The following is a 27,459-nucleotide window of genomic DNA, read 5'->3' on the forward strand; positions in this document are numbered from 1 at the left end:
GATCGCAATCTAACCTACATTATTACCAAGATTAATTACTTCGATACATATAATAAGTAGTTCAACATTGTTACACACTTAATAATTTCTAAGTGCAACTAGCATATGGTGTAGTAAATGACATTTGATACAAGGCTAGTTCGGCAATGAAATGTTATGAATACAAGGTTGGATCTACAATACAGCCGACAGCTACCACATTTTAAGGACATTACGGTGATGACGAGAAGTTTGTGTATTTATGAAAATAAAGATCCGTTCTAATGTCTACGGTAATGCAACTCGACCCCCAAATGTTTTTCATCATGATTTTGATCATTACTCATTTTCATGTAGAGGTGGTATTGACTTATTGAGTAATTATGAAGTTCAAGGAAAAACACATACTTAGGGCGTTGTTATGTATTAGGATTACCCAATGCAAAATTACAAGTGATCCCATTACCAATTCCACAATTTTTTGCTGCCTACCAAAAGGGCAGTTAAGTTACTTTCCTACAATGCAAATTCAAGTTTGTTTACAACTCTGAATTGTAAAGTTTCATATAAACAATAGAAAGTAAGATAAAAGTGAAATCAAGATGAATTCTGCATGCTACAGATTTTGAGAAAATTTAATTATTCCTTCCAGAAATCAACCAAAAAAATCTTTAAAATATGGACTAATAAAAAGAAGACATGACAAATTTGTTTCTCTACTTTACAGTCCAAATGCAAGAGACTTTTTTGTTGAGCAAAAATTGAATGCAGAGAAATGTTATAGCCAAATTGTTTTCTAATTCATTTATCCAAAAAGTGAAAGAAAATAAATACATAAATAAATAAAAATGTAAAGGAAGCGCAGGGAATCTCAGAAATAGAAGGATACCTATCTCTTATAAATGAAGAGGTCAGTTGCCCCTAGCTTGTCACAGAAAGTGGGGAAATTTTTTTGACCCTTGGGCATACATTGAGCTGGTTACACAGGTATTAGACAGAAGAATGTTGAGCAAGGGATTTTTTTTCACGAACTCTCTAGTATGAGGCACATCTGTAACAAAAAAGAAAAAAAAAAAAAGTGATGGAATCTCGGTTATATCTGCATTAATGTGAAGCTATCAACACAGATCAAGAATATCTAAAACCAAAAAACCAATTAAGTAAATTATTACATGCAAGTATCTACCACATCTAGATCAGTTTTAGTATAATTTATTTTGTCTTCTATGCAGATGTATTGCTTAAACTGACTGCTAATAAATTCACACAAAAAAAAACTCCACTATCCTCAATGTGTGCAAATTTTTTTTTCGACATCAACAAAGCTTTCTATATGATTTACTTGAAGCTCTTAATTATTGGCTTAGTAGTAAAATTTTAGACGCAGCATGGAGTCTATAAAGATCTTAACAGGCATAAGGCAGACTAACTGAACAATAAAAATGGTTAAAAGGTTATTCAGAAGAATGTCTATAAGAGTTTAAGACAGACTAATTTAAATTATCCTTGACCTGCATTACATTCCTAGTTTGTCCCATTCCTTGACTAATAATTTCCCTTCTCCTGCAGAGGGAAAAAAGAACAATGACACACAAATGAACAATGATAAGCTTTCCTAGGAGAAAATTAGTGATAAATTAAAGAAACGAAAAGTTGTTCTGAAGTTAAATTTAATAGAGGTTAGGTGTTTGTCATTGCCTATAAACTGTCACTCCAATTAGTGGTTGCTGCTGATACTAAGGTACTGGCATTTATTAGACAAACCAAGACCGTCATGTGTCCTTGTGCGACAGGGCATACTACTTAAATAAAATGCCCTATTATACAAGTTGCTATACAATGCAAGGTAGGGTTAAAACTCTTAAAAAGAAGAAAATTGTCATCATCTACCAGTGATGGATTTAACCAAGAATAGAAAGGGACTACTTTGCTCCGCACAATATTCTTTCTCAGATAACTCTTAGGAATGCTAGACTAGCACTCTATAAATAGAGGCCTTTACTTCAATAGTTTGGTATACATGCAAAGAACCATTTGTCTTTCAAACAGAGAAAACAAAAGACCAATATTTTGAATCACTATTCTTGCCAAAACCTCTCCTTCTCATCAAATCATAGCTGTGGTAACTGCATCATGGATACAGTAAACCGTTTAGTGGAAGACAAACCAGTGGTCATCTTCAGCAAGAGCTCATGCTGCATGAGTCATTCCATGAAACAACTGATAACCAGCTACGGAGCAAACCCAACAGTATATGAGCTGGATGAACTTCCAAATGGAAAGGAAATAGATCGAGCATTACAAAAGCTAGGGTGTAAGCCAGGAGTACCAGCTGTGTTCATAGGCCAAAAGCTCATAGGAGGGGCTAATGACGTCATAAGCCTCCAAGTCCAAGGCAAACTCGTACCCATGTTAATGGATGCAGGTGCTATATGGATTTGGAACAGAACCAATTAATAATTCAAGCAATTTTAGGATTAAGAGAGGATAAGTAATTTTTGATTTCCTTTCTTAAACCTGTTTTTTGACTTTTTTTAAATCTTACCTAGCATATAGACTTAAAAAGAGGATAAGGAAAAGGAAAGCGAGTAATAGTAAGAATTAGCATAATGAGCTAAGGTGACCATTGAACCACCAGACAACAGCTTATTCATAGACAATTATAATGATGATTTTGTCCAGTTTGAAAAGGCAAATGCTGAATTGCTGAAATACTGTGCTTAATTTTACTATTGGCTCCACCCCCCCCCCCCCCCTCTCCGCCCTTTCTTCTGCCAGGTTGCCACATCCTAAAAATAAACAAAGATATCCCTTTTATCACACTATAGAATATTAACAACCAAATCTGAACAACAAAAACAGGGCCGGGAGGAGAATCCCCCAGCCAGAGCAGTAAAAGAACAGAAAGGCCCATAAAACAATGATCAAAGGTACAAGAAATTAGTCTTGTTTTTCCAAAATATGTTCAAAGGCAAAATATAGAATAAGAGACTGACTGGCGCAGAGGAATTCTGAGCTCCAATCAATGGAAGAAACAAAATTTTCCATTAGTCTCTATCATGTAAAATTCTATTGTTACTTTGGAATTTCCATTCTCTGTATTTGTATTTCCTACCCTTCTTTGTTCTCTAATTTGTCCAGGTGCAGTTTTGTTTGGGTTCTTTGAAATATTTAAAGCTACCACTCAGAACTAGATAGATAGTGATCTTCTTTCTCTTATTGAAGTTTATGAAAAATAGACGACCCAAAGCTGATGTTCCATCTGTACTTGCAGTAACACTAATTTTATTCAACTTATACAGGCATGTCCAATCAAAATTGTCAACGATTTTGATAAGGAGTTGATTCCCTTGATCCTCAGGTAAATGCCAAAAAATTGTAGCAATCCCAAGTCCCAACAGTTTATGAGCTTAAAAAGTCACGAAACGAAAGGAGATAGTAGAGTAATGAACAGCCTAGGGTGCAAACCAAGCATAACATTTTGCCATTAAGACATGCACAAACATTTAATTTAGAAGAAGAGAGTAATAGTTAATAATGTGTATCATAATTGGAATATTTGTGACATAACATGCATGACATATAATATGATTTTTACAATGACCTGAAGCTCAGTGAAGATTTAATATGATGCTAGAACACTACAGATCTCAAAACGAGCTAGCACAATACTGTTGCTTCTTTCAAATCACAACACTGATATACTTCTTACAGAATAATTACATTATATTTGGTGCAATTCCATCTTAAGAAACTCAACATTTAGGCAGACATTTAAAGGGCACTAAAATTAAGTTTGAGAATTCTACAAATCACTCTGTATACAGTAAGGGGAGAAGGAAGTAAAGAGCAGCCCTACTTCATAAAGTTGGCAAGACAGTTTATCACAAAAAAATTCAAACTTATTTAACCTCCAATTGGACAGATAAATAAACTGACAGATAATAGCTCTTCATAAAAATCAGACAAAGATTAACAAGTTTGCCTCTAATCGGAGGTAGCCAGATATTTATACCACCGAGAATTGGTAAATCTCGTCTGCTAGGTCAAGGAAAGTTTGCACTAAAACATAATTTTTTTTTTTTTTTTTGCATTACGAAATTTAGTGAAGATTTAGGCCCTGTTTTCTTCACCTTAAGAAACATAGTAGTAGATTATTTTTTTTTTTTTTTTTTTTTTTTTAAAGGGAAAGAAACATAGTAGTATTCAGTAAAAATAAGTTTGAATAAATCAGTAAGAAAATCAAATTCGTTAAATAAAGTTCAATTCAAACTCAATAACTTTTATAAATACACTAGAATCATCAAAATTCAAAAATCAGTATTAATCAATAAAATTCAAAAATCAGTATTAATCAATAAAATTCAGTTTTCATCATTAAAAACCAGCTGCAATCAGTATTCAGTAATAATCAGTTGCAATCAATAATAAAATCAGATTAATCGGTAAAAATTCTGTAAGCTCAATACTCATAAATCAGGTGAAGAGAACAGAGCCATACACTGCTTCATTGTCCAGCCATAAGCATACCATAAGTAATTATTTGGCCCATTAAAAAAATCAAAGAGGAAGAGAGCTGCAATCCGAAGTGCATATGAACTATAGATAAAGCCACAACCATACAAGTATAAATAAAAGACACTGAGTTTCGATGCTTTAAAGTATTAATGTAGCAGATTTTTCCCCTCAGGGCAGCAGCACTGTTGCATTGTATCTCTAAAGGAGACCTTTAAACATGCATTAGTTTATATCTTTTGTCCAAGACATCTAGACTACAAGAAATGATAAAATACATGATTACCATACAAGTCTTGTGAGCTAACGCAATCATATTAACTTCACAGCATATGCATTGAGAATAAAGTCCATCTTTCAAACTTTCTTTTCATATATTTTGTAGTTCTATTCGAACAAGAGGTTACAAAATTTTGATCCTGAATACATTAACAGAAAACAATTTCATTTTAGAAGCATGACAATCGGAAGACAAACAAAAGATACCATAAATGAGAAGATTGTATTGCACCAACATTTTCGACAGCATTCTGTATGTCCAGTTTTTCAAACCAGTCTTCACAACTGAAAATTGTACATTTATACAGCTTGTACAACAAAGTATAATATGAAGGATACATTTTGTGTAGGATGAGGATCTCGTATATTGAGGATATGGAAGGGACAGAGATGAAGTACTGCTGTACTGTTCACCAGTAATCCCCACAAGAACAGACTCCATCCTCAAAAAGTCAAAATGATGGAACCTCCTCACATCACGAAGAATAATCTACTCTTTTCAATCTTAGAAATAAACTTCATAGCTGTATGGCAATCATTGCAAACTCTTAGGTTCTTAGAAACACGAATTGTAAATCCAGGAGGCGTATTTAGGATGCCAAATGCTATTGCCAATCTCTCACTATGCCCACATTATAGACTCTCCTTTTCCTCTTCGTCAAGATTGTGAAGAACACAGGAAGTGTCAGGAACATAACCCTCCTTTTTCATCCTTTCTGACAAGTCCTCTATGAAACCATGCAGCTGCTCACTTTGTGGGTGCAATGCATCACCTGCAAGGAATTTATGAACCTTATCACCAAACTCAATCCAACTGCATCCGGGTTCTTTTTTCACTCCCATCTGCTTCATATTTTTCCTGACTTCTGTTGCCTTCTCCCAAAGCCCAGCTGACGAATAGATATTGGAAAGTAAAACATAATAGCTATCTATGTGTGGTTCCAGTTGAATAAGATTCTTTGCTGCAACCTCTCCCAGTTATACATTCTTGTGCACCTGACAAGCACCCAACAAACTGCTCCAAGCACCTGTTTTATCATATTGAGCAGGCATGCTACTGATGAGCTCATATGCCGCATCCAGTTTCCCTGCTCGACCAAGCAAGTCCACTACGCAAGCAAAGTGATTAGCTGTAGGATTAATCCCATATTTATCGCTCATGCTATAAAAAAGATCTAGTCCTTCATTAACCAAGCCAGAATGGCTACAAGCTGCAAACACAGCGATAATTGTAACTTCATTGGGCTTCGTGTCACTACCCAGCAAAGCCTCAGCAGCCATTTCCCGTAATAGACTAAGTGCTTCCTCCCCTAGCCCATGCATACCATAAGCCATGATAAGCACTTTCCACGTTATCACATTCTTCTTCGGCATAAGATCAAATACTCTTTTCGATACATTCAAACATCCACATTTTGCATGCATACATGTCAACTAATGCACTTCCAACAGTGACATCCGATGCCATATTATTTTTAATGGCATAGGCGTGTATCTCTTTCCCTTTAGCCAGTGCTGATAGGAAGCACAACCGGGAAGAACAGCCATAAGAGTAATTGAATTTGCCCTATGAAAAGTTCTTATATCCTACTCATGTTCATCCTCACTATCATTAAGTCGTTGTATCTCATGAAGCAATAGAAGAGCCTCGCTGTGCTGTCCACAGACAACATAGCCAGTTATCATTGTGTTCCAGGAGACTATCCTTATGTTCCATGCTATCAAATATGTTTTTGGAAATTTCAATCTTTCCTATCCTAGAGTACATACCCATTAGAGCATTTTGTACGTAACTGTTCCTCCCGAAGCCCAATTTGATAACAAAACCATGAATACCTTCATTATCTAAGAATTCTTGACTGTGAACACAGGATGGTAAAGCACTTACCATAGTTGAGGGATTAGGGGAAACCCCTGCAACTTCAAGCATTTCAATGAAAAGCTTCAACGCATCCTCAAAACGTCCATTTAGAGCATAACCAGCTAGCATAGCATTCCAAGTAGCTATATTTCTCACTTGGGTGTTATCGAAAACTAAGCGACCACTAGTACCTCTTTGTAATTGCTATACATGTCTCTTTGTAATTGCTATACATGTCAACTAAAGCACTAGTCACAAAAGTATTATCACTAAAAACTTCATTTCTAATCACATAAGCATGAATTTCTTTTCCTAAATCCAACAACTCCAAATGAGAGCAAGCAGGCAAAACACTGCAACTGTTACTCCGTCCGGCCTAACCCCTTTCTGAACCATAAACTTTAAAAACTCCAATGCTTCTATGAAACGATCATTCTGTGAGAATGAGCTTATCATAGTATTCCAAGTGACCAAATCTCAATCCTCAAACGTGTAAAGCAACGATTTTGCATAATCAACATTTCCCAATTTCGCATACATAGCCATCAATGAATTAACTATAAAAGTTCTCACATCTCCCTTCCTTAAACTATAACCATGAACTTGCTTCCCAAGCCTCAACCCATCAACAACCCCTAAATTCCCACAAACCGACACGATACTCACCAACGTAAACGAACTAGGCTCAACATTCTCCTCTTGCATCACCCAAAACGCCTCCAAAGCATCCTCCCACTCCTCATGCCTGCACAAAGCCGAAATAATCGAGTTCCACGAAACCTGATCTCTCTCAGACATTTTATCAAACACCTTACGTGCATCCCTAATATCTCCACATTTCCCATACATATTCACAAGGGTATTATCCACAGTAGTTGAATTCGACCCATACCCAAGTTTAAACACCTGGGTATGAATCTGTTTCCCAAAATTCAAATCATAAAGGTCCGCTGCAACCTTCAAAACGGCCGGATATACAAAATTGTCCGCAACAACACCCGCCATTAACATGGAAATGTAGGTGGAAATGGCTTCCAGGAGAAGCCCAGAATGCGCTTGGGAACGAAGGGTTTCGACCCATGAATGCTTAGAGAGGATTTCTGAAGTGGGTTTTTGAAATGGAGCAGAGGAAGTTAGAGTTGCAGAAGGTTTTTGCAGCAATGATGAAAGTTTTGATGGGTTGGAAGAGAAGAAAGAGTAGAGTTCCTACGCGTTTGAACTTGAAATTCACTCTTTGTTATGCAGTTGTGGTTTCTTATGCGCATCTGATAACCTCTTGTATGCATATGCATATGCTAACCTTCCAGCATCAACTGCTTCTCTTCTGGCATCTTCATCCCTCATCTTTTCTGCATTATTTGGTTATCTTCTTGTTGGAAACAGGGTAAATGCTTCAATTATAAATTCTGTTGTCATGATTACTGCTGCTTTGACCATTATTGCGTTAAATTCAGACTCAGATTTATACGGTAATGTGAATAAAACCCAGAACACTATGGGATTTATATGGGATATTATGGGATCTGCTCTCCATGGACTCATATTCGCGCTTTCTGAGTTATTGTTTGTGAAGCTATTGGGAAGAATCTCGTTCCATGTGGTGCTGGAGCAGCAGGTCATGGTTTCTTTATTTGCATTTATATTTACAACAATGGGTGTTGTTGTGGATAGGAGTTTCCAAGGAATGGAAGAAGAGGCCAGAAATTTCAAGGGTGGAAAAAGTTCATACTGCATGGTTCTTGTTTGGGGTGCGATAACATTTCAATTAGGAGTGTTGGGTGCCACAGCAGTGCTGTTTTTAGCATCAACTATGCTTGCAGGGGTTCTAAATGCTGTCAGAGTGCCACTCACAAGCATTGCAGCAGTCATACTGCTAAATGACCCCATGAGTGGTTTTTATGGGAGTAGACCTTCTAAGCAAGATAATTCTGCAGCTTCAACTGATGATGCTGCAGCTGGCCTATGATCACTTCATAGGCGTTAATGAGAAGCGAGTAATAAACACATGTTTTTGGTGCTTTTACGTTGATGACGCAGTGATGCTCTTGTCTATCCAATCACAGAATAATATGAATAATATGACGATCCCTGAGCTAAAACATGCATATAGCTAGCCTCAATTAATCATTGATTGTTTGACATAATCGATTGATATAGAGTCTTTTAGGATGAGACCACACAGAAAAATTACATTGCCAGAAGTAAAGGTTCACTGAAAAGCCATAGGTTACATTGCCAGAAGTAAAGGTTCACTTAAAAGCCATAGGTTACATTGTCAGAAGTAAAAGTTCTCTGAAAAGCCACAAAAAGGGATTCGTATTCGCATACATGGAAATTATATAGGAACAAGAATAGAAGCAATAATCTTTGAACCAATATTCGTAAGTTTTTTCCTCTTCTACTGTATGGCTGAGTTCATTCTTGTTAATTCAATTACTAGATATTTGTATATAATTTTAATCATTGTAAAACAGTCACACCATCATTTAAGTTGCATATTAAGTCTCAATTACATCTTAAATTACCTCTTATTCATGTAGTGGAGGTAAGAAATCAATATTGTTCCATGCATTACAAAATGTGTTTTAATAAGATAAACTTTCTATAATTCTTATTATGAATTTGTGTAATTAAAGATATTCTCCGTCATCTAAAAAGCATAAATTATTGGAAGTGAAAGTAGTGAAAATATAAGTAAGTAATTGGCTTAACACATTTCAAAGTATGAAAAGCTCAATCTTATTCAATTCATTTACCAAAACCAAACATACAACATCAACTAAACTAGTAAATAAATTTTGGATAGATTAATCAATCCCATTACACTCTAGGATATTCAAATCAATTTATAAATAACAGGAAATAAATCATTAAAAAAAGTGATCCCAAAGTTTTGTCTTCATCGACCTTGTTTGGAAGATAATCATGGTTCTTATAGTTATATAGGTGACCAAACACAATAAAAATAATGACCATTATAAGGATAATAAGTGCAAAAAGATCCTCCACAACATGCATAGACATCACAAGTATACCCTCGAAGGGCACAATATTGCAACAATTTTCTACCATGCCATCCTTGTGTTTGTGTAAAACCACCTCTTCCTGAAACTTCTAGACCTCCGGGTGTTTTACATAGTATACCTACAACATGACCAAATGTAATCGACGTTAATTTTATAATTGAGAGTTCACTTAGAAAATGTATTACAAGAGTAATGTTACAGAATAAAATTCAGACTATAAAAAATGGAGTAATATTTAAAGGGAAAATTTGCTAATTACAACTAAAAAAAATACCCATTTTGCGGGTACAACCATATGGGTTTATTTTTGCAAATTATAAAAAAAAGTTACCAAATATTTTAAATTACAACCCAAACTCCGATTTTCAACCAATTTCCCTGGAATATAACGTCATTTATCATTTATTGGTATTAAAAATAACCCTCAAGGCCTCAGCCAATACGAGATTACTAGTTTGGATTCATTTATTGATATAATGACGTCATATTCCGGTGAAAGTGTCCGATAATCGAATTTTGACTATATTTTAAAATGTTGGGTGACTTTTTTGGTTGTAATTTGCAAAAATAAACTTTTATGGTTGTAACCCACAAAATGAATATTTTTACCGGTTGTAATTAGCAAATTTTCCTATTTAAAGACTATATATTCGATCCACTGATAATGAAGTCTAATACTATGTCGATACATTATTAAAAAAAAAAAAAAAAAAAAAAAAAAAAAAAAAAAAAAAAAAACCATATTTATGCATGTATTCCCTCCGTATGATCAGTATACATGTCAATGTACAATTTTAACCATTAATATTTGTAATAATTTATCATAAAGAAATATGAAAGGTTAATATGATGAAAATAAACATAAAAACTAATTCAAAAGTATTTTACATGGCGTATATATTATTTATATATTGATAAAAAGTATATTCAAAATAGGTATATAAATAGTGCAAATGTCAAACTGTTGCAATTATTACGCAACGAAAGGAGTACAATCTTGTTTGATTTGTCTTATTTGTAGTTTAAATTCAACTCTTTTATTTAATTTTCTTACAATACGAATCAAAATATATTATTACTATTGCAAATAATATGCATTGAAAACTTTGTACAAAAATAAAAGGCTAACTTTGTTAAAAAAAAAATAAAAAAAAAAAGGATTTTTTTTGTCATAAATTAGTTTCTTAAAAAAAATGTTTTAGGAAACTACCTATGTAAAATGTTGGCTGAATTTTCACCGTTGAACTAATTTACGACGTTGATCAACCTCATAACACCCCCGAAACTATCACGATAGCTAGTTTTCAATGTTTTAAGGTCATTTTTGAGCTGGTTAGGGGATATTTCGAGTTGGTGAGGTTAGTTTTGTGCTTCGATCGAGATGGTGGTTTTTGGGGTAAGATGTGGTGGTTTTGGGGTTAGTGGGTAGTTTTGGCGTGGTTAAGGCAATTTCAAGCAGGTTGTGTTGGTTTTTGTGGATGAAAGCGGTGACTTCGGGGATGTTTTGAGGTGGGTCAACGTCAAAACATTAGGTCAACGGTGAAATTTCGTCCAGAGTTAGTATTTTACAACATTTTATCTTTTATTAGGCAGTGTATTATAACATTTTTTTTTATCAGGTAGTTTCTCACAAAATCTGGGTTTTATTAGGTAATTTTTTTAAAAAAAAAAAAACATAAAATAAAAAAACCAAATGAAAACAACTTAGAGAAACATATTGAGAAATATAAGTTGATTACCAGAAGAGTGAAGCAGAAGAATTCCTAATATTAGGAAGAGCTTAAAATGCACCATTGAATCTTTTTCCATTTGTTCTTCTATATTTGTAAGAATGATGATGTTAATTTGAGCATTTTATTGTTCATATTTATAAGACAATGATACCAATCAAATTAGAAATTGGTATGAGAAAACAAAATAAAATATTGCTCATGCACATGCCTTTCCTTCTGGCCGCTCCAACTGACTTTTGTTTACTATTTGATTTATGGAAAATTTTCAATTGAAAATTTACTTAGGAAGCAACTATATTGTACTAAAGCTTCTAGAAAAATGATTGTTACAACTTCTACAACTATAAATTATATGATTGTATTAAAAGTCTTCCCGTTAGTAAACTATTATTTTCGTTAAAAATGAAGTGAAAAATATTAAGAACGTTATTATTCCTATGAAACGGACAAAAATGTATAATACTCCACATTAAAACATATTATGAAACGAGTGTAGTATATAAAAGCATGTGTTGAAAGTTAATTGCACTAGTTATCAAAGTACGTGCTTGTTAGTATTAACACTTTTATTATTTTGTGCACTTGAGAATAGATGTCCTAATGACGCTAGCTACATTGCTCGAGTACTAAGTCTTGTGCTCGCAAGATTTGCATTGGAAGCTCCCGAGTGCTCCATGTACGCATTGTGATTGACTCTTGATGCAAGTAACGATTCGGACTCATTTTGTACCATAGCAATTATTCTTAGAAAGGTAACTTAATTCAAAATAAACTTTATTTAATCCCTGCTAACCTATTGAGATTATATAAAATTTTATGAAGGAGCAATCAAAGTCTTTGCTATTCATGAAAAGTCCCCTCTAATTGAGATTATTTAATTTACTTAAGCATCTAATAATTTCAAGGTCCAAAATTAATAAAAACAAATCAAATAGACAAACTAGTGGAGAACAACATATAAAAACACACAACTAGGAAAAATATATACAATATTAAGTTGAAGTCATAATATATAGCTCTTTATACATAATGTATGAATTAGATGTAGAGCTGTTAATAAAGGGACTTGGTTCAGTTAACCAACCAAAATCTAACTCAATGATACGCGAAGAATTTGGATATTAAAACTGATGCGAATCAATTTGACATTAATCAAACATCGAATTTTAACCTGAGAATGGATGACCCTAACAATATTGGTTGAGTCAAAAGATGGATCTTATCGGATCAAATGGAAACAGAATTCATGTCATATCAATTCAGGTCGAACCAGATCCCGAGTTATGTCGGTTATGTTAATTGCAATTGTTTTTGAGTTAAATCCCGTTTTAGGTTGCTGAAATAAAACCAATAAAAATCCTACCAAATTGTCAAAATCGATGGTGATCTTACACCAATATGAAATTTACTCTAATTGAACCTAACCAGGACTAAATCAAAACCGATTTTTACACAAAAATAATGAAGTTTATAATTTCACCCGAATTTGAAATAACCCTATTCAATCTTATCCGACCTTAAAGAACGATACCATTTCTCGAAACCAATTGACTCGACCCTTACATAACCAATCTAAATCTGACCCATAAAAATCATGTATTAAAATTAAAGTCATCTTAATTAATTAAAAAGAATTCTACTATATTTAGCGTGGGCAATACCCCCTGTTATTGGTTGGTTTTTGAGATTAATAATGCTTTGGCTTGAATGTCAAATCTCAACCCACATAATTAATACTTCCTCCGTTAACAGTTATTTGCAACATTTACCTAAAAGTGGTGCTACTATTATTTGCAACATTCCCAAATCTTTCCATTTTTAGTAATTTTTTTAAATAAAATTACAAAAACACCCTTACTTAAAACTTTATAACATCAATTACATACTTAAAACATAATTGATTAAAAACTAATCTAATCTAATTAAACTTATTTTATATCATTCAATAATCATCAATCCTTCATCATCTCTTCATCTTCCCCATTATCTTTCTCTCTCCTCCATCATCTTCTTCCTCTTCTCTCATAATCTATTTTCTCCATCTTCATCCTCTTCAACATTAACTTTCTCTCTTCTCCTTCAACCACTTTTAATGAATTGAAGAAGAAAGACGCTCAATTTCAGATCTGGAGAAATGGTGGGTTTCAGATTTGGGTTTGTGGGAGGTGGGTTAGGCGGTTTCGGGTTCGAAAGGTGGGTGGTTTAGGATGGCGTCGGTGGTGGTTTTGGGTTCGTGGGGTGGTTTGTTGGGATTCTGTGGTGGTTTTGGGTGGTGGTTTTGGGTTTGTGGGGTGGTTCGTGGTGTGTGGTGGTTTTCTGATGGTGGTTTGCTGGGTTCGTGGTTGGGTTTTGGTGGAGTTTCGGGTTCTGAGGGTCGACGGGTTTGGTGGTTCTGGTGGTTGTCGATGGTTTTGGTGGTGGTTCTGGTTTTGGGTTTCGGTGGTGGTGCTGGTTTTGTTTAATTTTTTTTTTATTTTTATTTTTTATGTAGGATTAATACTTTATTACACGCCCTTATATTTCAATAATCATGCTTTAAAAGTTTTGCATTGACCTCCACGAAAGAGGTACAATTGTTGCAAATAACCGTTAACGGAGGAAGTATAAATAATAGGCATAAACACTTTTGTTTATAACTAGTCCCGACCTCCTGCGCGCATCACTCGCGGTCCAATTGACAAAACGTGATGGAAGCCATACTTGATAATTAAGGAAAATTGTAGTTAATTAGTTTATTATATATTTAGATAAGCTCTAATTTTATGAATTATAGATTTCATTAGCTATGTATATTGTTCTACATTTGGACATATAGTGTTGTACTCATGTTATGATTATTGCTTATCTAGTAAGAGCCCAAAGAGGTAGGCTAATAAAGATAATGTGCAAGTAAATGGGTCACATGTTAATATCCCTTTCATAATTGATTCTATTTAGTGGGTTGGATAAAGGATTTTGGAATAGGCCATGAATCATATTTTGTAAAGTAATTTATATAACATTGTATTACTCCGTAACCCCTAAAATATGTACAATTATCTCAAAAAATTTGCTTGCCTTTAAATAATTTGCTAACCTCTAAAAATCATATACAATTGCCTCACCCCTAAATCAATTGCTCATCCCAAAATAGCAACCCCTAAAGAATTTGGTCACCCTGAATAAATTGTTCACCCCTAAAGATTTTGCTCACCCCTAACAGATTTGCTCACCTTTAAAAATCATATACAATTACCTTACTCCTAATTAATTTGTTTACCTTTAAAAATCAAATGCAAATTAATTCACCCCTAATAAAATGTCCACTCCAAAATAGTTTGCTCATTACTAAATAATTTGCCCAATCCTAAAAATCATACTCCCTCCGTCTCAAATTACTCGCAACGTTGACTTTTTGCACTATTTACACATCTCACTTTGGCCATCTTTTTTAGCTATTATATGAAAGCCAATGCAATCATGTAAGATGTTGTTGGGTCTATTTTAATATATAGTTTCTTAATATAATTTTTGTATAGCTTATATAAGTATATAATAAAAAATATTGACGGTCAAACATATGCATCGATAAACATGTCCAGTTAAAATGTTGCAAGTAAAGTGGGACAGAGGGAGTATACAATTACCTCACCCTTAAATAAATTGCTTACCCCGTCACTACAAAATTTGCTCACCTCTAAAAATAATAAACAAATTACCTCACCACACAATAATTTGCTCACTCATATATATATTTTGCTTACCTTTACATAATTTGCTCACCTCTAAAAGCCATATACACTTACCTCGCCCTTAAGTAAGTTGTTCACCTCTTAAAAAATAACTCACCCCTAAAAATTACAAACAATTACGTACCTCACCCTTAAATAAATTTCTCACCTACTCCTAAATAATTTGCTCACCCCTAAAAATCACATACAATTATGTGCCTCACCCTTAAATAAATTGCTCGCCTACCCCTAAATAATTTGCTCACCCCTAAAAAACATATACAATTACTTCACTTCTAAATAAATTGTTCACCCTTAAATCCCTTAATAGTTTGCGCTCCCATAAACAATTTGCTCACACTTAAAAATCACATACAATTACGTACCTCATTCTTAGATAATTTGCTCACCCCTAGAAAAAATATACAATTACCTCACCCCTAAATAAATTGCATGCTCACTCCTAATAGTTCGCTCTCCCCCTAAATAATTTGCTCACCCTTTAAAATCATGTAGAATTCATCACCTCTAAATAAAATTAATAACCCAAAAATACTCTCTCCGTTTAATTTTTTTTTGTAAAAAAAATTACATCACTTGAGATTTTACACTATTCATATGTTACATTTAACTTAATTTTTTTTACTATATAATTTGTAAACATGGTCATGTAATATGTTGTTAGATCTATTACAATGTCTACTTTCATAGTATAGTTTTGTTATATTTTTTAACTAATATCTAATTAAAGACATTGTGGTCAAAGTTGTGCCTCGACAAATGTAAAAGTTCAAAGAGACGCATTTTAATGAAAAAAAGAAACAAAACACAACCGGTAAAAAATTTGTACATCTCAAAATAATGAGCTCGCCCAAAATATAAAAATAGTTTGCTCACTTCTAAAGAATGTGCTCATCCTTAAAAATCATATACAAATTTTTCACCACTAAATTCCCTTACCTGTAAAAAAATTGTTCACTCCTAAGTTTGCTCACCCCTACAAAATTTAAGCACCCTTAAAAATAATACACAAATTACATTACCCTTAAAATAGTTTGCTCAATAATACATAGGACGCAAAATTGAATGAACAAAGCTAATAATTGGTGCTTAATAGGTTATTCATCACTCAAAACTCATAATCATTGGATAATAGACTATCCTCACATCAAAAAGCTAAGACCTTTTGGATAATAGGTCATCCTTTCATCAAAAAGCCATAAACATTTTCAATGAAAAATATTTTCACAATGGGTTACACTTACACTTTTAAATTAAAATATAATTAGACTTTGCAAAATTAAAATCATATTACACTTTAAAGCATCCAAGGACAATGAATGTCAATACTTTAAAACTAAACGATAAGGGCATAATATAGCCTATAAATATATGATTCGGTTACACCAATGTTATTAAAATTGCGATTCGGATCGTAAAATTTTACGATCTATTAACCAACTTAAATAATACACAACTAAGCAATTTTCATTATAGAAGTGTAGTTATATGGACAGAAAACAAAACAATTTAAAAGGTCTTAGGGTGAAATTAACAAAACAAAAACAAAAAAATGTTTTCTTAGCATCTAAGTTCATCTTTGGGACAGCAGAACAAACAACTACAATATCTGAAATAGTAATTGATATATTAGTAGCTAGGAGAGGAAGACAATAACAGTGAACTATAGCTATACAAGAGGAGAGGACGGGGTCAATTATTAAAGCCAAAACACTAATTATCAAAGCCAAAACAATACAGACAATTTTTCATGAACTTTTAACGGTCAAATTTACTTTTCACACTAACAACATACAAATTCATAACTAAAACATACAAAGTACCAAATCATTAGAATAATTAGCATAATATGACACTAATTTCATTCATCTTCTATACTATTATCACATTAAAATCAATAAATAATAATAGCCACCAGCATACTCCACCAAACTCCCTCAACACCACTCACCCACCATAATTTTTTTAAAACAAAAAAAAAAGCATTTAGATCTGAGTATTCTCTGTAACAAATTTTCATATATAGCATACCTTTGGGAATGGATATTCAATAAAGAACCAATTCTTCTTAAGCACAAACTTCATTTTACCACAATTTACAGTGGACCCATGTATACAGTCGATCATTTATTTGGGGAGCTTAGTCTTGATCAGCTTATTTAAGAATATAATGATAGTTTCTATTGTGAACAATATACATTAATTTAAACTACTTCAAACATCAAAATCATCGCATACTTTTCATCAGCTGAGGTTTTAGCTGAATCATAGAAGATAAATTGGGGGGGTAGCTGTGAAGTAACTAACTTAATAATAATGTTCAAAATGGACAAGTGCACAAAATGAATTTCGAGATTAGTTGTGAACACTCACCGCCGAAAAAAGAATAATCGAATGACAACCTGACCAGGGCTCGTAGATGGAGCAGTAGAAGCACAGTAAACTCAACAATCTTGAAGATATCGCAGGTGACATCACTGATGGACTTCCTTTAAAACCCCATTCTGCAAAATCATCACCCTTTGATGTACACTATCCAAAACCAGCGGATGCTGGTCACCTCCATTCCAGCCCACGTCTCCACCGTTGTACTGTACAACATAGCTACATGGATTGAACCAATCCAACTCAACATCAACGAATACCCAACTCAGAAAATGGCATCTTTAGAGCGAATCATATACACAAATATAAGATATTCAACACTAACTAAAAGATATTCCCCAACTTTCATCCACCATATCAACAATTTCGACAAACCCATTACTATTAAAATACAAAGTTCCACAAACCCACAAAAATCCATCACTAAAACGGCAAGAAATTGAAGAAAATAAGTGACAATACAAAACTTGCCCAAAAATCTCTTGCAACTTCCATCCCAAATACCAGATTTTAATAATTTCTCTCCTTTTTTTTCATACTGATCTCATCAAGTTGTTTTTTAGCTCTTGGTTCTCACTTGTCAGCAATTCTTCACCCTTAATCTTCTCATCTAATAGCTCTTCAACTCAGAGTTCTCATCGCTAAAGCATTATGTAAATATCAATTCAATATCCAAATGAAGTACAGAAAAGTCAGAAAATCATGGTAGAAAGCAGAAGAGGTTCACCTGAGGTGAGTAACCTCCTTTTCCAAGTTAGCTATAGCAGTTTCTCTTGAATCAAAGCTTTCGCAGATCATCCCTCAGCAACTTGAACCACAAGCTGCTCAGAGATAGAACTTTGTAACATTGCTGAAGTTCACGCTCCAAATTTTCAGCTTCCTCTTTCCATTCTGAGCCCTTGAGTAGATAGAATCATTCATGCAATTGCTTCAGGAAATGAAATAATAGGAGACAGGTATACAAAACATGTAGGTTCACTCAAATAGAGTTGAAACCATATACTGTAGAGTATAGACAACGACCCATTATAGTATCTAACTCACTAATGTTCGCAAAAGTACCCATACTTCGGTATATGAAAAGGTTATAAGAACCCTTTAAATTTCAGCAATCTACTTTGCATAAAAAATCTGAATTGACCATATCATTACCAAAATCTCCACCCTAAACAAGCAAGTTTACATCAACTATAAGTAAAGGTCTAAAGCAATAACTTTTGGATGGTAAAACAATTGCTTCCATTCCATTATGCTCTACATCAAACAAGGGGAATTTCAACAAGAAAATAACTTGTAATTTACACCTTCAATATTTTTCCTTGCACAAAATTCACTTAGCCTACAGCTACCTTTAAATGGAATAGTTGTGCTACATGTAATAAAGGTTTAACAGACAACAACGAAGAGTCAAAGTTGCAACTATGAACATGAACTCTCAAATGCTACGGAAATAGGCTTCATTTCACTCTATTGCCAGTTTCCGATACACAAAAAAGTCCACTAAAAAAACACATTACAGCATCATTTCACTCTATTGCTAGCAATACAATTGATTGATACTACAATTGGTACATAAACTTTAAGAAGCCGTAGTTATAGAGAAGAACTCACCAATGGATGCACCACTCACCATCTAATTTCAGTCTATTAATTACAAACAATTCACTTGAATAAATCAGGACAAGAATATCATATAACAGCTCGAAGCTTTAAAAAGATCAAAAACTGAAATCACTTTCATTAACATTTTCAACAAATGCAACAAAACGGAGGCAAAAGACTTTTACAAGAAAAAACATGAAAGTGCTATTAAGTGACAAAAATGTATCAAAGACGAAAATAGTATATGCTCCATAATAGCCCAATTTGGATTCATACCATCAAAAATTAACAATAAAAGCTGACCTGATGGTACAAAAGCCCCGGAAGATCAATGGCAACATCTACACCCATAGGAACCACTCCATCCAAGATTCAAACTTTAAGCTCAATTCCTACACCAAAAAAATAAACCATAAAAATTGATAAGAAAAGAAATAGTTTTCCTTCATAATAAAAATAATTCTCCCAATAGTAAATGTTGTAGGGAAAATGGTATTTTGCTATGCGAAATCATCGTTAGCAACAACATAATTTAAAGACTATTAGTCTATAAATAGCAAAAAATGTAAATAACATAATAACAAGAGGCCATAAAGAAGATAAGAACACAAATTTTGAATCATTAAAAAGAAAAATCAACCTTAAAACAGGTCCATTTGGGATCGTGCCATTTAGCTGATTGGTCAGCATTAGCTTCCATTGATTCAATATTTGAAACCCCCAAGGGCTTCCTTTTTCTTCAATCTGTGGAGAAATTCCTTCATTTTTAACTCCTCTTTTAAGTCCAGTTACACCAAACCCATCAGGATCCTACAAGTGGACATTTTTTACATAAAAAAAAAATATCAAAAGCAAAGAACAAAGAACAAAATATCAAATTGAAGAAATCGAAACCCTAAATAGGCAAAAAAAACCCTATTACCTAGATTACCAAATTGTCATTTTTGCGCGGTCTAATTTGCCAAGTATGACAATTTGCGGTCTAAGTCCTCAAACAGAAACCATCTTACCTCTAAAGTTGCTTCCAGTTTCAAGAAATAACGATGAGCGTAGAATGATTACTAAAAACTTGATTTTAGGTCTGAGCGAAAACCCCAAACAGAAACCATCTTACCTCTGAAGTTGCTTCAATTGAGGAATAGGTGGAAGAGGATGAGAGAGAAAATGGAAATGGAAGAAAAAAAAATTGATGAGCGTAGAAAAGAGAGGAGAGAAGAGAGCAGGGGTATGAATTCGGTTTCGCGGTTCGGTTAGACATGGTTTGAATCGGTTCGGTTTGAAGCGGTTCGGGTTGAAATTATTTCATTTAGCCGGCGGATCGGTTCGATTCGGTTTCGGTTTATTTTGGTGCAGATTGAATTCGTTTAGGTCAATGGCGTTTCGATTATTAAACGGTTCGATTCAGTATCGGATCGGTTTGGAACGGGTCGGTTCAAGTAGGGGTGAGCAAACCGGGTACCCGGTCAAAATTTTAGGATCTGGACCCGGAATTGGTTGGGACCGGGTCCTAAAATTTGGAACCGGAATTGGAACCGGTACAACCGGGTCCTAAAATTTAGGAATTGGAATTGGTTCCACCAGATATCGGTTCCGATTCCGGGTACCCACTTATATATATAAGTGGTGAAATATAATACAAATCATAATATTTTTTTGGTGTATTTTTACTTTTAGCATTTAATACTTATATTTTTATATACATTAAGCTATTTTAATTATATTAAATATTAATATTTTTTTTATTTTTTATTTTACTAATTAGTTACGTTCAACATATTTTTGTTTTTTTAAATATATTTTGTACAATATATGTTGGGTAACCGGTATAGTAGAGCGAAGAGAAAAATCTAGAAGTTTTAGGGTTTTGTTTGATAGTGGGTTGAGAGTTTTATAAGCAATTGGACTTAGAAATAAAAATGGGATGTACATAACTCTTTAGTTTTCTAAAAACACAAACAATCCACATACCATATACAACCGGGTACCCAGTGGGTACCGGGTCCAAAATTTTAGGATTTGGAACCGCAACCGGTTACAACCGGGTCCGAAATTTTGGACCCGGTCCCGGAACCGGTGAGACCAGTTCTGGGTCCGGACCCGACGGGTCCTAACCGGTTCCGGGTCCGGTACCGGGTACCCTAGATCATTGCTTACCCCTAGGTTTAGGGGCGGGTTTACCCGAGTCAACGGCGGTTCGGTTTATAAACGGTTCGGTTCATTATCGGATCAATTTGAAACGGGTCGGTTCAGGGGCAGGTTTACCTGGGTCAATGTCGATTCGGGTTATAAGCAGTTTGGGTCATTATCAGATCGGTTTGAAACGGGTGAGTTCAAGGGCGTATTTACCCGGTTCAATGCCGGTTTGGTTCATATAGGTGTGGGTCATTATCGGATGGTTTGAAATGGGTCATTTCATGGACTAGTTTACCCGGTTCTGTCGGTTCGGTTCATCGGTTCGAGTTATTGTCGGATCGGTTCAAAATGGGTCGGTTTAGAGGCGGGTTTACCCGGTTCAAAGCCGGTTCGGTTCATATCGGATTATATACAATTACACAAATCCTTAATTATTCAATTATTCTATATCATGTTAATATGTTATATTTCAAGTTTGGTTACACTATTGTTGTTGTTTATTAGATATTAATATATTATCATATTAGTATATTAGTCTATTACAAATTTATAAGTTATTAATGTAATATTTTTTCATTATCAATTATTATCAGGCTATCAGCTGCCTATTTGATTGTTTTAGTGATCGCGTCATGACCATTATTTGATGAGTTGCTACTTTGAATACGATAAATCAATTTAGACACCGGATTGTATACAATTACACAAATCCTCATATATTTTATATCATGTTATATGCTATATTTCAAGTTTGGTTATACTCTTGTTGCTGTTTATTAGATATTAATATATTATCATATTAGTATATTAGTTTATTACAAATTTATAAGTTATTAATGTATTATTGTTTCATATTAAATATTATCAGGCTATCAACTTCTTGTTTGATTGTTTTAGAGATCACGTCATGACCATTGTTTGATGAGTTGCTACTTTGAATATGATAAATCGATTCAGACATTGGATTGTATACAATTATACAAATCCTCATTTATTCTATATTTCAAGTTTGCTTATACTCTTGTTGTTGTAAATTAGATATTAATATATTATCATATTAGTATATTAGTTTATTACAAATTTATAAGGTATTAATGTATTATTGTTTCATTATCAAATATTATCAGACTATCAACTTCTTGTTTGATTGTTTTAGAGATCGTGTCATGACCATGAATTGATGAGTTGCTACTTTGAATACGATAAATCGATTCACACATCGGATTATATACAGTTACACAAATCCTCATTTATTTTATATCATGTTATTATGTTATGTTTTAAGTTTGGTTACACTCTTGTTGTTGTTTATTAGATACGAAGTATTAGTTTATTACAAATTTATAAGATATTAATGTATATTATTTCATTATCAAATATTATCAAGCTATCAGCTTCTTGTTTTGATTGCTTTAAATATCGCGTCATGACCATGATTTGATGAGTTGATACTTTGAATACGATAAATCAATAATTGAGGAAGTATAAATATTTAATTAGATCATCATGAAGTGTTTTAAGTTTTAATAATCAAATATGTTTATCGATTATATGTACATACCAATGATAGTATGATACCAATGGTACCATACATTATTATTTATTACATATAAAGATATACATATACTGATATACATTAACTATGTCATATTGAATCAATTTCAATTTCCAAACAATTGCGTTCTTACAATTTATAAGTTACATAAGGTTAAAATGTTAAATGGATTAGTTTGTTAGTTTATTTAGATTATTACTCACACTCAAATAGCCTGAAAGGCTAAATGGACGAAAGTCACAAAAGTGACGAAACCATTATATAGTACAACTGTACAAATGTACAACGAAATAAGAATCGTTTAAAGTTACATTTTGCAATTAAGATAAACTAGAAATCGCATTTACCTCGAAAATATCAATAATAATAATAATAATAATAAAAAATTAATAATAGAATTATGGGAAATAATATATACATATATAAATATTTTTTTGTAATAAATATATACATATATATTTATAATATTTTACTTGGTTTTTTTTTGGAAAATTATTTTGTTTGATAAACTTAAAAAAAAAATAGTTAAAAAAATAAGAAAAGAAATAAACAGAAAAAAAAATCAGAAGTTCAGAATATCCATATCTTGAAAATCAACGATCATAATGACCGCGGAAAAAACAAAAAGAATACTACCATTGGATTGTAAAAAAATACTACCGTTGATTGTAAAAAAGGAACTTTCCAGATGATTATCACCCACACATTAAAAAAAATTAAACATAAAATAATATGAACGAAGGAACGGTTAGATTGTAAACAAGTAAAACAACCGTTGGATTTCATTAAAAAGTAAAAACCAAACCTAGAGTATAAGCTGGTAACCCTAATACATTTAGCGGTGCCTCTTCTTCTTCCCTCTCAATCTCTCAAGTCATACCCTCAAACATTCATACCACCTCACACTCATACTCATTTCATCCATATTTTTTTTTTTTTTGCGATTAATCTATCTCCTAGTTTCTATTAAATTTGGGTGAAATTTTTTGGGTTTTGCATTGAAAATCCGGTGAAATTCGGTGACTTTAATTCGGTGAAATCTGTTCACCTATTTTGTGATTATCATCTATTTTGTGATTGTTTGTTCATCTAGCTTCAAACCAACAGCGACCATTTCAACCTTCAAACTCTAATCCCGAATATTGTGGGCTTTCCTCGAAAGTTTTAAGGTACGTGTCTGAAATTTGTGATTTATTTTTCTGAATTTTATTTATGCACAATGAATTTGATTTGGGTTTTGATTATTGTTGATGTGTAAGGGCAGTAGTGTTACCCTTTTATTAAATCCTGCTGTATATTGTTTTTTCAAGCTGCTCAAATTATTATGGCGTAGTTGTGCTTATTTTGCAATGAAACTTACAGCAAGAATTCTGTGTTGAACAAAATTTAATTCTTTAATGATACTTGATTCGTATGGTTAAAGGTTTGTAGAGCCCAGAATTAATTGATTCGTAAGGTTTATAGAGCCCACGTTATGAGTATCTTTACTCTTATATTCGAGCTGTATGTCATAGAAAATGTCACTTGTTACTTCTGTTGTAGGCTCGGAGATAATGCAGTTGCTCATTGGAAAAATTAAAATGAAATCTAACAAATATTCTAATAGTTAAAAATAATAAGTAAAAGATGCTGTTGTTTTTTTTTTTTTTTTTTTTTGGTAAATGTTGCTGTTCTGATTTCCCTTATATGTATTGTATAAACGAAGTATAATTTAAATTAGTAAATGTTGTTTTTTTTTTGGTACTTATACATCTGTTTGTTTTTTTTTTAATTTTTTTTTTGTTTAAGTCATGGCTAACACCCTTGAAATTCCTTTCCTATAAAATACCAAATTTGCCCTTTTAAAATACGAAATAGGAAAATCTAAGACATTATCGCCACCGTGAAAGCGGCTAAGACAAATATCAAAGACTCACACACAGCGGAAGACTATCTTTAAAAAAAAAACCATTTAAAACAAGTCTACTTTAAAAGTCAAACAAAGTCAACCTACAACTCGAAACCATTGTAGGCCCTTTAAACCAAACGATATTAAAACCCTTTGTGTTAGTCTCATGAGCAAAATAAAATAAATAATGTTCAAAGCAAATAAAACACATCATATTCCTATGAGAACTAAGCATGATTCACTCTTCACTCATGCCCTTCATGAAAATGCTTCATCACCTGAAAAGCTTCTCTCTATTTGTCCCACTACTCGCCATTAAAAATGGGTCGTCGTAGGGCCAAGGTAAAGACAAGGCCAAACAAACACACAATCAGCAATGCTGAGTACATAAGCGAAATAAAAACACACTAACATGCTTTCATCCTATCATCACACAACTTACCGTGTTGCACCTATTTACACGCAAACAAAACATTCAACACCTAACTAGACAAATACCAATGTTCATTTAATTTTGATTACACATCGAACGGGTTTCCAACCAAATCCCTGCCTCAAATAAATTGAGGTAAACTATACTGGGGGCTAACCGGGTAGGCAAATGTCACATGAAGTGACTGAACGTCCTGCGCATAAGATAAATAAAAAGGAAAATACAGCGTCCTGTACTCCCAGTAGAAGTTATGGTTAAATATAAAACCCCATAACTCCCCCCATATGTTCATACTCAAGGTATATACGTTCCAAGAGTTTTGGTGTGTAATTTCTTTCACTTTACGTTGTTTACATATTATTATACTTGGTTATGACTCTCAAACCATAGCACAATCAAACATTGTAAATCATTCAAGCAATCCAACATACCAATTTAATTCTTGAGTAATTAGTGTCCACATAAATTTAACAATTGAACCCTTTTTAATCTAACTCGGTGTCAAAGACACCTTAAACGCATAATGCGTCGCAAATCCTATCCCTCGGTGTTAGAAACACCTTAAATGCATATAAGCACCGCAATATAATTTATTCTTGTGTACTAAGACACTTAAATAGCTCAATTCCCATGCTTAAAGCATCAATAAAAATTATATGAACCATAATAAAATTTCCTTTTCATATTCAAATTAAACATTTAGTTTAATTAAACATGCTTTCTAACATACCAATAATAAAAGTGTGGTTCATAACCAACATGCCAGCATAATTATTTCCAATCACCCATTCACCATAAATAATTCATACATCACACATCATTCACCAACATCAATCCAATCAACAAATTACAACCATCACCTATCATGATACTACTTGGAATTAATTAAGCAAAGCCTAGCATGCTTCTACATATTCAAATAATTACTAAGTACGCGAACGTACCTTGAATATGATCTCAAAATCACCACCACTAAATAAAATCACTCACTTGAAAGTCTCCTACAAACCAAAATTACAAAGAAGTATTAATACCTCTTCCACACAAATTTCCAGCAATATATACACTCTTTAAATCACTCATAAACCCTCTAAAACAAACTGAAATTTAATTTAAAACCCTTACTTTTATTCCCAATTAATGGGTAATTAAAAATCCTTTCAGAAACATAATTATAGCTTGTATATAAAAATTCCAGCATTATTAAAACTTATAAACTTGTTGTAACTTAGTTCAAAAACATTAATTTTCATAGTTTTAATCAACCACAATCAAATTCCATCTTTAAACATAAATTTAGAAACCTAGGTTTTTCAATTTGGGGCTTTTTAATTCAAAACCAAATCTGAAAATTTATATACAAAATACTTATCATCAAACATCATAAAATCATCCTAAAACCCAAAAACAATAATTAGATTAATGCTATATTAAATTAAAACAAAAATAATAATTAATTTTTTTTCCGCAAAACCGCAGCATCGATAGCACAACTGCGGCTGTTTCCGTGCTTGCTGGTGGTGCCGCTGCTATCGCCGGTGCCTACTGGTGGCTGCGACGGTGGTCCGGCGGCATGTGGTGGTGGCCAGCAGCGTGTGGTGGTGTGGGTGGTGATTGAAGCTCAAATAAATTAAAGGGGAAGGGGAAAAATTAAGGGGATAAAAAAAAGAGGAGAGAGGGAGTTTACCTATGGGTGCACTCCACCTTAGGCATATGATGGGTATTTATACCCCCTCTCAATATCCCTCCTTAAAATTCCTTTACTACCCTTAATGATCCCTTTGCTAATCAAACTAGTATTTTGACTTTCCTTAAATACCATTGACTTTAAAAATTATTTTTTTATAAAATAATATGCCCCAATATTTCCAAATCATAAAATAAAATATTTTTCGAGATTATTAAATAATTAAAAATAAACTTTTTAATTAAAATAATTCTTTTTAAATTAATAAAAACCATAAATAATTCATTTCGAATTATTTAAATACTTTAAGAAATACTTATTTAAATTAAAATATGTATAAAAGTACGGGGTATTACAGCTCAAGAGTATGATGAATGTGACTTTGAGAGGCAATCGTATTTTGAAACTGTAAACTCTCAAGCTAACTCTGCCCCGGATGAAGGTGCTCAGAATCCAAGCATTATCACTAGTGTTGGTAATAAACGTCCACGAACCTCAGATATATGGAAGCATTACACATTTTTTTTTAAGACGGTAGGTACGGAAAAAGTAGAATATGCTCGTTGTAATTTGTGTGGCAAAGAATATAAAACACCCGGTAGATCAAGTATTTCAACTTGTAGAACTCATATTAATGCATGCTTGCTAAACC

General features: G+C 33.2%; 2 protein-coding genes, 1 long non-coding RNA gene and 1 pseudogene across 6 annotated transcripts; 2 read left to right on the forward strand and 2 right to left on the reverse strand.

The window, feature by feature from the left end:
• The first annotated feature begins 2,017 nt into the window (after positions 1 to 2,017).
• Positions 2,018 to 3,155, forward strand: LOC110697879 (monothiol glutaredoxin-S1-like). Its single transcript, XM_021875286.1, has one exon. The coding sequence runs from the start codon at positions 2,113 to 2,115 to the stop codon at positions 2,434 to 2,436; it is 324 nt and encodes a 107-aa protein (XP_021730978.1). The 5' UTR covers positions 2,018 to 2,112; the 3' UTR covers positions 2,437 to 3,155.
• Positions 3,156 to 5,020: 1,865 nt separating this feature from the next.
• Positions 5,021 to 7,925, reverse strand: LOC110697839 (annotated as a pseudogene).
• Positions 7,926 to 8,048: 123 nt separating this feature from the next.
• Positions 8,049 to 8,600, forward strand: LOC110697927 (probable purine permease 5). The gene has a single exon (XM_021875331.1). It carries the CDS (start codon positions 8,049 to 8,051, stop codon positions 8,598 to 8,600), a length of 552 nt encoding a protein of 183 aa, XP_021731023.1.
• Positions 8,601 to 9,341: 741 nt separating this feature from the next.
• Positions 9,342 to 20,478, reverse strand: LOC110697840. Of its 4 annotated transcripts, XR_002506583.1 has the most exons (6): positions 20,034 to 20,478; positions 19,752 to 19,921; positions 19,415 to 19,503; positions 18,237 to 18,407; positions 17,498 to 18,150; positions 9,342 to 9,778 (listed from the first exon to the last, which is right to left on the reverse strand). It is a non-coding gene; the product is annotated as an uncharacterized LOC110697840 (long non-coding RNA). The 4 variants fall into 4 exon arrangements; XR_002506582.1 differs by lacking the exon at positions 9,342 to 9,778 and having other exon boundaries at positions 13,415 to 17,728; positions 20,034 to 20,464; XR_002506584.1 differs by lacking the exon at positions 9,342 to 9,778 and having other exon boundaries at positions 13,416 to 18,150; positions 20,122 to 20,465.
• Between the last annotated feature and the right edge of the window lie 6,981 nt (positions 20,479 to 27,459).

Source organism: Chenopodium quinoa, unplaced genomic scaffold, assembly GCF_001683475.1.
Source record: "Chenopodium quinoa cultivar QQ74 unplaced genomic scaffold, ASM168347v1, whole genome shotgun sequence".
NCBI classification, from domain to species: domain Eukaryota; kingdom Viridiplantae; phylum Streptophyta; class Magnoliopsida; order Caryophyllales; family Amaranthaceae; genus Chenopodium; species Chenopodium quinoa.

Excerpts from the sequence above, each read along its gene's own strand:
- LOC110697927 (XM_021875331.1), top strand. The coding sequence starts at position 8,049 with ATGATTACTGCTGCTTTGACCATTATTGCGTTAAATTCAGACTCAGAT.
- LOC110697879 (XM_021875286.1), top strand. The coding sequence starts at position 2,113 with ATGGATACAGTAAACCGTTTAGTGGAAGACAAACCAGTGGTCATCTTC.